The sequence below is a fragment of the Nomia melanderi genome, chromosome 14, assembly GCF_051020985.1.
Source record: "Nomia melanderi isolate GNS246 chromosome 14, iyNomMela1, whole genome shotgun sequence".
In the NCBI taxonomy this organism is placed as follows: Eukaryota; Metazoa; Arthropoda; class Insecta; order Hymenoptera; family Halictidae; genus Nomia; species Nomia melanderi.
The window spans coordinates 3,632,437-3,645,536 of NC_135012.1; the positions used below are offsets into that span (position 1 = coordinate 3,632,437).

Sequence of the window (13,100 nt, forward strand, 5' to 3'; positions counted from 1 at the left end):
AGTATTGCTATATTATCATTACTATAATATTATTATCTCTCTTGCCGTATCATTACGTTTATTATTATTATAATTATTACATTACCAGTATTGCTATATTATCATTACTATAATATTATTATCCCCCTTACTGTATTATTACTACTATTATTGTCATTACATTACCAGTATTGGTATATTATCATTACTGCAATACTATTATCTCTGTTGCTGTATTATTACTATTATCATTATTACCATTACATTACCACTATTGCCATATTATCATTATTATAATATCGTCATCACTATTACTATATTATTACAACTATATCATTCGCCGTCGAATCGAAACGAAGTATCACAGCTCGCAAAAATCGCTGCATCAACGATCGTCCGAAAACAATCATTCAGGCCTCCCATAGACAACACCATACATCCCGAAGAATTCCGATTCCTCTCAAACCTTCTTGCCCCCGAAATCTCCCGCTTTCTCCGTGACAGTTCCCCCGAACTCTATTGTCCGTACGATCGGTTTTTGCGCGACTCTGTCGCAGTGCCATCGGCGAGTGAAACAATTAAACGTACTTTCTCCGGCAACGGGGACGTCGAACGATTCCCGTGAAACGCTCCCAAGTGGACGAGCACGGGCGAAGAGAGACAGAGAGCCGGAGAAGAGGCGTTCAAAATCTGTGCTCGAACAAACGCGCTCTCCCGATTATTGCTCGGTATCTCCATACCGCGGGCCGAGTGCAATTAACCGGGACTTAACAGCGCCGGGACCAATTGAATCGAAAATCTCGATCGTTCCGAACGCGCGCGTCGTTCGACCGAGGAAATCCGAGGGAAAACCGTGGGCGTCCCAAGCAATTCGCGTGTCACGCTCCCTCGACCGGATAATCGGTCGCCCCACCCCTCCCTTCCCCCTTTTTCTTTCTCTTTTTTCGTTGTATTATTCGTTGGCTAACTTGCACGATAAACAACGGGGATTTCCCCGGGTCTGCTTTTTGTCCGCAGTCCAGAAGGAGGGCGGCACGCAGCTGAAGCTCGAGATCAACTATTCGTACATGCAGGCGCTCTTCAAGCCTATGAGGTGAGTGGCAATTCCACGGTTTCTCCGGGAATTAGGAGTCGTTCGAGGACTCTCGTCGACTGCACTCCGTTTAATCGGGACGCGGGTCCTGCGCGACTTTTATTTCGACGGCTGGGATCGTTCGCGTCGCACCGCGCGGTATTTGCCTGTCTTACGCAGCCAACAGTGACATTAGGGCACTCATCGTCGCTGTAGCTTAAAAAACAAAAGAAGAGACACTCTAAACCGGGCGGCCAATCGGTGTGCGTGTAAATGCTCAATTTTGCTATAACTATGCCGCTTTTTTCTTCCTTGAGTTCAGTTGACAACGACATCGGCTCGCGTGAGCAACTTAACCCAGTATCAACAATCGTAGAAACAACAACGTAGAAACAGCATCAACTAAAAATCGTCTTTGCGTTGATGAAATTACCCAGATGAAATTACCCCACTGAATCAGTTTCTTTAACGATTTCTCAGAGAGGCATTTGCACGTTTCTAGTAATTGTAAAAGAAATCAAGAATGGGTTGTTCCGATCCATCTGGTAGTTCTAGTCTTAAAGACGGGTTTGTACCGACTTTTTCAAGAGAATATGAGAATGTGATGGAATAATGAACAGTATTATGCAATTATATGGCATATTATATTATATTTGTTAACACATTGTACGCGGGAAACGTAAAAATACTATTTCCATCTAACGTCGAGTAGTATTAAATAGATACTCGTATAACTTCATTAACATTTTTGGTAAATGTAAGTAGTTGATTTCTTTTGTGTATGCTTGAAAGTATTTCTATTTGTAATGGAAACTCTCGAAAATATATTGAATAATAAATAAATAGTCCGCACGCAATGTGTTAATAGAAATTATATTAATTTCATAAACTAGTCGAAAAGCGCCTGATTTTCAATATAATTCAGCACCTCTCGAATGCTGCAAGGATTAAAGAATTGTTAGGAGATTGTTCCTTATATATTCAGCTGTCTACAACAGTAAAAATTGTTAGGTTTAGGTAAATTGTTGAAAATAGCCTTTTGGCCTAGATCGAGCGAATAACTGATTATGCGTCGGTCCATTCGTGATTTTCTATTGTAATCCATTGTATACTCAAGCTACGTAATTTCTGGTATTTTTCGTTTTCCCATCGAAGTTCTGTCTACTGATTATTAATAATTAATTAAATTTCGCGTACACGTAGTAGAAACCGATCGAGTTACTCGAGACTCTAGTTATTGTATTATTGACTGTCACTTTCTTAATGCTCAGGAATTCTTTTGTCTCCCTTCTGTTAATTACATTCACGTATCATTGCGTTCGAAGCTCAAGACACGAACAATCAAACGAAAGAAATTAAGACACCGCACCTTTCTAAACGATGCGGATCATTTCCTGCCACGCTCGATCGAAATAGTCGTCGCGAAGTTGAACTCGGATAAATATTCTTCCGCTGGTCAATTATTTATCTCGTTTCCCGGCCCGTGGAAAAAAGAAACACTCATCGGCCTACTTACAACGCTCGATAAAGTTTTATTTGTTCGCGCATCGACGAGCGTAACACTGCTTTCGAGTGAATTTGCGCGCGAGCAGATAAGAAGAGACTTGTATTATCTGGAGTGGCGTTTAGCGCTTTTTTTTAATGCGACTCTCGACACTGAGCGGACAAGATAAGCGCTAATGAACGGCTCGACGAATCGTGTTCCGTTTGAAATGAATGATGCATTCATCGTTTCACGAAGAGTTGGCGTTTCTTTCGTGGCAAGTATACTTGTCGAACATAGTATACATATAGCTGCTAATATTCAATTAATTCAATAAATTCAATAAATTCAATAAATTCAATTAAACTCGATCAATTCGATCAATTCGATCAATTCAATCAATTCAATCAATTCAATCAATTCAATTTCAAGCAATTGAATTGAATAGCATAATTTTATGAATAGCATAAACATTACTCGATCCTATGAGTTCGAAACATTACTTTTCCATTATCAATGATTATTATAAAGCCAAGGTAGACACAGAATATGCATAGAATTTTTGTCTTCAGTGAATTATCAGTCGTGTCACAGTTAAGAAGTAAGTCATAGGATAAAGGGTTGAATTATAAGGAAATAATCAATTCTTTTCACTCAATAATATACGTTATTACACAAAAAAACTGTCGTTCCTTCGTGAAGAGTACACTCGTCGTTCACAGCTAAGAGGTTAAAGTTCGACTGCATCTTCCCCCCGGCTCGCCGGAGTAGTTCGTTCGGTGGCACCGGCGCTTATCTCCGGAGAACGCGCGTGAGGCTATAAGTAACACTCGGCGAACCGAATGCGCCACTTAGCGTTACAAATGAACGCGCAAAACTTCGGGGATGAAGATAAGAGGGGAAAGTTTCGCGCCCCGGGACCAACGCCGGGCTCGCCGCGGATTATTTTGACGGTAATCGAATCCGCGGGACCTCCGAAACCTACCCTCGCTTGCGATAAAATCGACGTTGTTGGACACGCGAATGTTAGTTCCGGGGATTAACAATTTATTTAATCGCCGAACTCGCGCGAACACTTTCCCGCGACCCGCATTTTCACCCTTCGAACGTGCAATTCACGAGAGAAGTTCGTTTTTGGACTTGCGCAGATATCCCCGGGACTTCCTGGCTGGTTTTATCGAATGAAATTCAATGAAACACGATTGGATGAGGTTAGAATGAAATTAAATTGTATTTTTCATAAACGGCGAAGTATTTTCGCGGGACGTCCCAAACCCACCCTCGCGCGGTAAGTTTTCCAGTTTTAAAAATTTTCGAGCTTTCAAATTTTGAAATTTGCAAGTCCTCAAATGTTCAAATTCACAAGTTCTCAAATATGCAAGTTCTCCAGTTTACAAATTTACAAATTTTCAAATTCTCAAATGTTCAAATTCATAAGTTTTCAAATTTTTCAGTTTTCAAGTTTTCAAGTTTTCAAATTTTCAAATTTGTAAGTTTTCAAATGTTCAAATTCACAAGTTTTCTAGTTTTCAAATTTACAAGTTTCCAAATTTTTAAATTTTCAAGTCTGCAAACTCTCAAGTTCTCAAGTACTTAGATTTTCAGATTTCTAAATTTTCACATGAGATTTCTTGCAAGCTTCCATCATTTTACCACCCTCCCCGATATATTACGATACATTTCAAATACAACCAAGATTGTACCAAACTGGCAATCTCTTGCTACGAGTATATTCGTGACTGACACTGACAGGTTAATAAAACACGATTGGATGAGGTTAGAATGAAATCAAATTGTATTCTCCATAAACAACAAAGTATTTTTTCAAAGCTAACCGATCCTTCTCGAGGAAGTTCATTAATAACCGCATTATTAAAATATCTTCCTTCGTCACGGGGCTGCTTAGTCTCGAGAAATCAAGTTTCCGAGACTTCCGAGGAAGTTCCGGGGCTTGAAGCTTGCAGTTAGTGCAAAATTCGTCCGGTAGTTTGTCCGTGACGTTGGCCCCTGGTCGCAAAGTCCCGTGGGAGTCACTCGTGGTCCCGATACCGTGGATTTCCCGGGAATTGACGTTGTAACGTCTCTCTTTGGAATTTGGGAATAATAGTAACTTCGTTTGCGAACAAAGAAGCTTTTTTCAGAATTTATTATTGCAGTCTGGAGTCGAGTTGACTTATAGTAGCACCTCTAAGAAACTTCCTTGCTCATTGAATTCATTCCTAAATGATTCTTTCATTTTGTCTCTACAATCTTCCTAATATAACAGGTAACTAATAATCAACTGCGAATCATCATGCAGATTCAAATATTTCAAGATGTCTTTAGAAAATTATTTAAAACTGTAATAGGAGATAGTTTCTCTGATTAGATACTATAAAGATCACCATACTTCAGATATTTTGTATATTTTCGTGTCTAAGTTCTACGGAATGTCGCACTTTCTAATTCCTCGGAAATGAAGAAAAGATTTCCTAAGAATTCCTCGTCCTCGAGCACGTTCCACCAACATCAGCTTCCGGCCGTCAAAGTCCCGCGCCCTAATGCCGAACAAATGACGAATCCGAGAAGTCACGATCAGCCAACCCTCGACACGCGTGTTCTCTTCTCGATCCTCGTGAAAACGTTTCTGGGTCTCAGACAATGGGAGGATGTGACGTATCGCGTTCTCCGGAGGAAGAAAGCGAAAGAAAGGAAGGCAGGGAAAAAGAGTGAGGGAGGGAGAGAGTGCACGGGCGATGATAATTGAATAGAAGAGGCAAGGACAATTCGAGTGGCTCTCTCACGACACGAGGCACTTGGGCCTCCACTTATGTAATTGTGCTCGTAATCCCATCCCACGTAACTTCGTCAGCCGCGGTTCGTTCGTTCGTTCGTTCGCTCGCTCGCTCGCTCGCGCGCGGAAAAACCGCAAGCCGAGCGCCGTGTCACGGCCTCTCTCGGGGTTGAACAGAAAAAAGAGAAAACGGGGAAACGCGCCGCGGTAATTTCCTATTTTCGCGCGGTCCTTAATAGTTTTCTAACATTAAATCTCGTTAGTTGTTCCTTGGTTCTTGATTGATCTTGAGATTATTCTTTGTTCCTTTAACTTTGACCCTTGATCTGCTGTTCTCGATATATCGTCTTTAATCATCAAATCTTGAGAATTTTATTTTACTTTGATTTTCATTTACGGTAATTTCCTAACTTCGCGTGACCTTAATAGTTTTCTAACATTAAATCTCGTTACTTGTTCCTCGGTTCTTGATTGATTTTGAGATTGTTTCTTGTTCCCTTAACTTTGACCCTCGATCTGCTGTTGCTCTTAATATATCGTCTTTAATCGTCACATCTCGAGATTTTTATTTTACCTTGATTTTTATTTGCGATAATTGCCTAATTTTACGTAACCTCAATAGTTCTCTAAAATTACATCTTTGTATTCTTGATATGTCAACTTTAAAACAAAGGAGCGAAAACACAAAAGAACATCAAAGTATATAAAAATAACCAAAACCTTGAATATAACTTAATATTTCATTAAAAAGATCAATACAATTTATCAGCAAAATATAACCAAAATTTCCACAGCTTGGAATATGTTCCCTAAACTCCCCAATTTCTTTAACCCATTCGAGATCGATTGCACACCGTGTATGCAATTGATTTCCGAAACTATAAGACCGATTGCACACCGCGTGTGCAATAATAATAATGTCCTTATGCCCTTCGCTCCTGGGGACCGTATTCGAAAAAAATCGCCGAATGGGTTAATACTCATCGAATTCCAACATTCCCCATCCACCAATCCTTCCACAGTTTATCAACCCAAAAACCTATTCCGACTGTCAAATGAACTCGACGATCGCTTCGCAATAACGCCAATAACAATAACAATAATTTCCGCGTGTCACGTATGTATCTCCGCGTTCCGGGCACGTCCCGCGCCCGACAGTTCGAAGGAGTTACACCGAGCCCGGGAACGACATACGGGAAGAAAGGGGAATAAAGTAGAGGAAACGTAATATCCCGGGCAGAAAATTCGAGACAAGCGAGTCTCGTCCGTGGGACGCTTATTGCGACTCTTTTTATCCCGCGCCGCACCTTTCGTACCACCTCCCACGGCCGTTCCTCCGCCTCCGCACACGCTCGCCCCCTTTTAAACTTCCGGTCGGTCGAAGATTCCGCGATAAGTGGCCGAGAGGGCCGGCTTAAACTCCGGTAATAAGTTCGGCAATAAGTTCCATGGAAAGTTTCCGGCCCTCGGCCAGAGGGACAGGGAAAAGAGAGAATTTTCCGAGCGAAATTGCGAGCGTCCCGACGCCACCAATCCCGCAATAAGCTCTCGTTACACGTTAAGGAGGACACCTCTTTTTCTCGTTTCGAAACGAACGAGCCTCGGCTTTCTTTTCCTCCTGTCTCTCTCTCTCTCTCTCTCTCTCTCTCTTTTCATCTCTTTCTCCCCTTTCGGTTCTTTCTCGAGTGGAGATTCATCGAATGGACAATTTCTCGCGACGCTTCCTTCTCCACGGCAAATTATTTCTTCGAGGATCTTTTTATTGGTCCGCGCGCGCGTGAAGGCCCTTTGATTGCGCACTTCGACCTGCACGGTCGATTCCAGCGACCTTTCCTTTCCACGGTTCTCCCGTTCTCTCCGTTTTACTCGCGAGCTTCCTTTTATTTACCTATTCGAGCCGAAATCTCGAGGGAACGAGGGATCTTTCGCGGATGAAGTGGCACGCGGATTTAGTCGATGCTTCGATCGGCCCGACGTTGAACGGTGGTTTACGTCGAAAGTATTTATAAGACAGTATCGAGGTATTGGTTTTAATGGTTATCGATAGACTTCTTTGTGAAGGTTTTTTAGAGTGACTTGTTTAACTTTGGACACTTCACAGACATTGGACATCCGGTGCTTGTTAGTTCAACGAATTGACGCTTGTCATTCACCTTTTCCGTTTCCATTCTGTACCGGCTTTCAAATTTTAGATCGCAAAAATTGGCACGCGCTTTATATTGTATGGCTGTCGCCACTTCCTGGAGAGCTGTTCTTCGTTCTATAACGCTAAGTTTATCGTCAACACGCGTCGTTCATTATTCTATCCGTTAGATATTTCCGACGCGACCGAATGATTCTTTTTATATTTACCATGGAGTCGGAGGTCCGCGAACCTCGTTGATTTTACTTCCGCGAAAATATCGGAACGTCCGTGTTTGTTTGACATTTACAAGTTGCACGTCGGACAAACGTTTCCTCGTTCGCTCCGCGAGGCGCGCCCCTGTTTCCGGCGCAATCGCCGTTTTCGGAAACTATTAGGAAGTTCCGGATGAGAGGCATTTCCATATCTTTTCTCCGCATTCGAAAGAATTGAATTTTCCCCTCTTTACCGTAGTTCCCGGCGAGTTCCGGCGAGTTCGCGTTATTAAATTTCGCGTGGAACTTTTCGCGTTTGAATGCCGTCCACTCGATTATTAAAAACAAATTCCTTTTTTTTCTATCTCTCTTGTTCGCTTGCGTTGGAAGTAACCAGTATTCTTCGCCCAAGAAGTTTCGCTGATTCTGTTAATTATGCTATGAGCGAATTAACGAATAAATGAAATTTCTTCGATTAACGCGACCGACGCGCCCAAAGGTTCGAAACTGTTCCGTGTAATACCCCCAGGATTTCCGTTAAAGATTTTATCGAATATACACCGGTAATGTGTTCCATTTAACTCGTTAAAAGCGAATGGCTACAGCGGCCATTTTTCTTTCGCAGTGCCACTCGCGGCCTGATCGAGCAGCAACAATTACCATCGACCTACATCATTACCCAGACGTAATTAGCGTTAGGCTGGCCACGGTGCGCCGAGCATTCCTTTACGAGTGGTTTTCCAGGTCTGCATGAAAATTTCTGTGGCTCGAACCTACCGTTTTAAATTGGCCGCACGTAGGAAACAAGAAAAATTGCGCACGAGTGGCTTCGAATTAAATTGCCTGGCCCTTGCTGGTGCAATGATTAAATCGTTCTTCGATTTGCTGCCGTCCTTTCCTCTGCTATCTTTATTTCTCGCTGGTTAGCGCGTAACGATACTGTGTCTGCGGATTGCAGTTTTATTGTATGAAGGTTCGAGCTTACAAATGTACAAATTCTCAAGTTTTCGAGTTTTCAAATTTGCAAGTTTTCAAGCTTTCAAATTTACAATTTTTCAAGTTCTCAAATGTTCAAATTCACAAGTTTTCAAGTTTCCTAATTTGCAAGTTTTCCAGTTTTCGAAGTTTTCAAACTTTCAGATTTTCAAGTTCTCAAATGTTCAAATTCACAAGTTTTCAAATTTACAAGTTTCCAAGCTTTTAAATTCTCAAGTTTGCAAACTCTCGAGTTCCCGAGTTCTCAGATTTTCAAATCTCTAAATCTTCACATGAAATTTTTTGCAAGTTCCCATCATTTTACCACCTTCCCCGTCTGCCAAGCATCAAAAATCAATAAAAGTTTCAAGGTTTCCACTCTACTTCCGCCTATCGGTACCGCTGACTCCAGATGCCAGACGAACTTCATAAACTCGAAAGTTCGCCGAAAGGGACAATTAATATTCGTGAAATCGGAATATATTCGAACTGTCGGGGTTCGGTATAACGAGTTCATTTGAATATACCAATGACAGGGTCTTAGACCGCGTAATTATTCCAGGGGGACGCCGGTTATCTTTTCCGCACGCTTTCGCGAGGCGAGGAAAAGAGCCAGCCGAAAATTCGCGAGCTCGGAAGCTCTGTAAACAAAATTATGCCAGCGAAGTCGGAAGGTCAGGAGCCTAGAACCAACTGGATGGCTGGTTGGTTGCCTTGCGACGCCGGTTAACTTTTAATCAGATGCAAATTACGCGCTAATTACCTGGCGACCGTCGTATTAATTAGCCCGGCCTGCTCGGCAAAGTTCGTAGTCCCGGACAGCCACGGTTTTCCAAGTCTCGTTGCTTCGGTTCCACTCGTCACGGTCTTAAGCTGCGACTGTATCAGAAACTGTTCCCCTTTACAGCAAGTGGACAGTTCGCAATACATTTTCCATCGTCGTAGAGTGCTCTTGTAGGGGTGGAGTGTAGGTTATGAAGAGTTAATGAAACACAATCCACACACACACTTTTTCTATTCGCGGAATTATCGAACTGGTATTTATTGTAGGAATTAATTTATTAAAAAATCCCACGTGTTGCCGTGGTGGGGAATAAAAAAAAGATACGCTCACTGGGTAACAAAAATGTGAATAATACTTTATTTTAACCTTTGAACTCTGTAGGCTCCAATATTACACCAGTTCTAATATTAAATATTTTAATGAATTTTAAGAAAACTACCTTAAGATTCTTAGATCTTCCAAATATACAAAGTTTGTGCTGAGAAGGGAATTAAAGGTCTAAGAAATGTTATAACATTGTTAATTTCAGTAGGACTACTATCAAAATTGGTAGGAGTTGCTGACATATCACAAAACTATGCGGAGTTCTAAGGGTTGACACATTGAGCGCCGGCGACTTAACCCTTTGCACTCGGACGTTTTTTACTAGAAATATTTACCATTTCTTTACGAGGCGAAGACGATGTTCTTTAAGACTAATTCGAAGAGAAATCACCATTACATTGAGGAACAAAACTGTTTTATTCCAATGTTTCACGTATCGAGGCATTATACAAAGTTTGACATTAAATATCACATTCTATAGTTTTACTGTGTCAAATCAAGTGGCGACTGAGAGTCACCTCGCGAGTGCAAAGGGTTAAGAGACATTTAAAACCTGAGCGCCAGCAACGTATCGGCCATTTAGCCCAAACGCCGGCTTCGCTTGTATCTGATCAATGAGTAGCCAAAAATATATTCAAAACATTATACATTTTAGTAAAATAGTACATTTTAATTGCATATTCGTCAAATCCAGAAATGGAAATCCAGAAATCCGCATTATTGCGGGGTCGACGCTCAATGTGTTAATATAACTCGCTGACTCATTAAGGGTTACTCGCTAACTCTCTCTCTAACTCTCTCTGTGAATGTCTCGCCGGATGTCTCGCTCGGAAAAGTCACGCTCAACTGTTCCCGGCCACGCATTTCCACTCGCTTGTCATGCACACCCCCGTTCGCTCTGTCTTTCTTACCCTTGCACCCTTCTCACTCGCATCTTTCGTCCATGGTCAAAATTCACGCAGTCACGTACACGGTTTTCTCACGGTTCAGTCGCTCGGTCCCAGACACTCTTCCTCTCATTCTTTCAGCCACTCAAGATTTTGCAAACGTAGTCACACTATTTATCAAACATCGCGGCGCCGGTCCGTCGCAGTATGACCTGGTCGCCCGCACGCACACACAACAAACCATTCATCCCACATTCAGTCACTCATTTGGAAAAGTCCTACATTATTAGTATTTTACAAAGCGCGGTTGTACGGTGTAGTTTGTTCGGTGCACTCTTTTTAGGTGAGAAAGAACCAAACAGGGAGGATTTAGAATTAAAGCTTGGCAATCTGGATTTCGAATAGATTTTCATTTGAATTGTAGTTGAAATGATGTGATTTATGAACTTGTGATAGATACAATAAGTAATCGATCCGTTAGGAACATTTCTGAGGAAAGGAACTGAGGAAAGTTTTGAATTGGAAGCTGGAGGAAGCCGAGGGAATTTAAAATTAAAAGGTAGGAGAAGCTAGGGGGAATTTAAAATTGAAGGGCAGTAGGAGTAAAGGCAACCGTAGAATGGAAAGTTAAAGGAAACCATAGGAAAGGTAAAATTGAAAGTTAGAAAAAAGAATAAGGAATATTTCGAATTGAAAGTCCCTAGGAAGAAACTAAGGGGAATATACAATTAGGAGTTAGGAGAAGCTAGAGAGAATTTAAAATTGAAAGGCAGTAGAATCGAAGGCAAACATAGAATGCAAAGTTAAAGAAAACCATAGGAAACGTAAAATTGAAAATTAGAAAAAAGAATAAGGAAAATTTCGAATTGAAAGTCCCAGTGTTCGGACATCCCAAATTTGAAGTACTACATTCCCACCAGCGATAATCTTCAGTTCCCAATGATTGTTCGATTCCCCGAAGACAATTTCCCAGGAAGGAGCCATGAAATATGCAAACTTTCGAATTTCATGTTAACGAATGAACGATAGTTCCAGGCGGCTCGGCCGGGCCGGTATGAAAATATCAATCGATCCGGAACGCCGACGAATCTATTCTCGCCGGCAGTCTCGGCCACCTGCAACCTTTCCACCGGCGATAAAGCGACGCGGTAAAACGGTGAACTTCTCGGCTGACATTTCCCGGGCGGAATGGTCGAAACTCGGCGCGGAAAATAGTACGGAGCCGTGGCGTCGAGCAGCTTCGCCATTGACGAATTAAAACTCGGCCACATTCCGCTCGCCATGAGTCTTCGATTCGTCTCGATGACGAAGGAATCACGATCCACGGAGATTCCGATGCTCGGGGGGATTCGTTATGTACTGTAATTATAGCCACGATTATGTACTGACACTCATGCATCTAAATATGCATCGACAAATTATTATCTATATTTACCGTCGCCATAAAGGCGCTATTGTACATTTACCCCTGGTCAAACTCTGTAAGGCCGGGGAACATTTTTTGAAAAACAAAGCGCTTTTATCTAGAATTCTTACTAAAATTCTTAATACTCGTGATGAAGATTTCTCGATTAATTTATAAACAACCAATGTTGTTCGTTACCCACGGATCAAATCGGAAAACTGTTTTACTATTATCGATGCATTATCTTCAAATTAAATTTCCGCTTAAAGTAGAATGGAAAATTTCGTTGCTTTTCTTCCCAATTGTCGCTAGCAAAATGTTACACGAGCTGAGTAGAGGAAGTAAATGATACGTCAAGGGGTTAAGGTATTTTTAAGCAGAGTGAACGTAAGAATGAGTGTAAGTGAAGGACAGGTTAACTAAACTGTGTTCTAACTATACTGATGCTGTTTCTGTCTCTGATTCTAAACTCTCTCTGATCTGAAAGGTTTTTCTTGCGCGCTCATCTTGCTTAATGTTACCGCATTAGGTAGCATTGTTTGTAATATACAAATGTTTTCAAATAATCGCCGTTTAATTGCATGAACTATTGTAATTCGATTTGGTTGGAAGTCACCGGTGACCCCCATGGCGTTCAACGTGTTAAACATCTTCATTTCACATAGGTTATCTCGTATGCTACGATTGTTTCCTAGTCATTCAAAAACATCGGTCATCAGTCACTGACATGGCGCTTAACGTGTTCATAGGTTTCCTTCTCAACTCTAATCGACACAACCACTTTATCATTAATAACCCATCGGAAATAGAAAAAACTTGTACGCATATGTGTGTTGGCCTTCGTGGCATTGAGTTGTACTTTTTACATGTTGTCTGTGTTGTTTCAATATTTTATATTTAGACCATAGTTTTAGCTTTATTTTATTAAATACATATATTTATTCCTAGCTCTCGATTACTCAAGATCCACCCTTTCATTATTTATACTACAGTAGCACTATAATACGGTGCACTCGATAGAAACGTTATAGATCGCGTACGTTTCAGCCGGCTCGTAAAATCTGCACCGGGACCGGTGGAT

At 41.5% G+C, this 13,100-nt stretch overlaps 1 protein-coding gene across 1 annotated transcript in view; it reads left to right on the plus strand.

The window, feature by feature from the left end:
* The window catches only part of LOC116427095 (extracellular serine/threonine protein CG31145), a 117,492-nt gene that overhangs the window by 81,991 nt on the left and 22,401 nt on the right, over positions 1-13,100 (plus strand). The window contains exon 3 of the mRNA XM_031977044.2: positions 997-1,072. Coding sequence (XP_031832904.1) covers positions 997-1,072 — 76 coding nt within the window. The remainder of the gene's footprint in view (positions 1-996; positions 1,073-13,100) is intronic.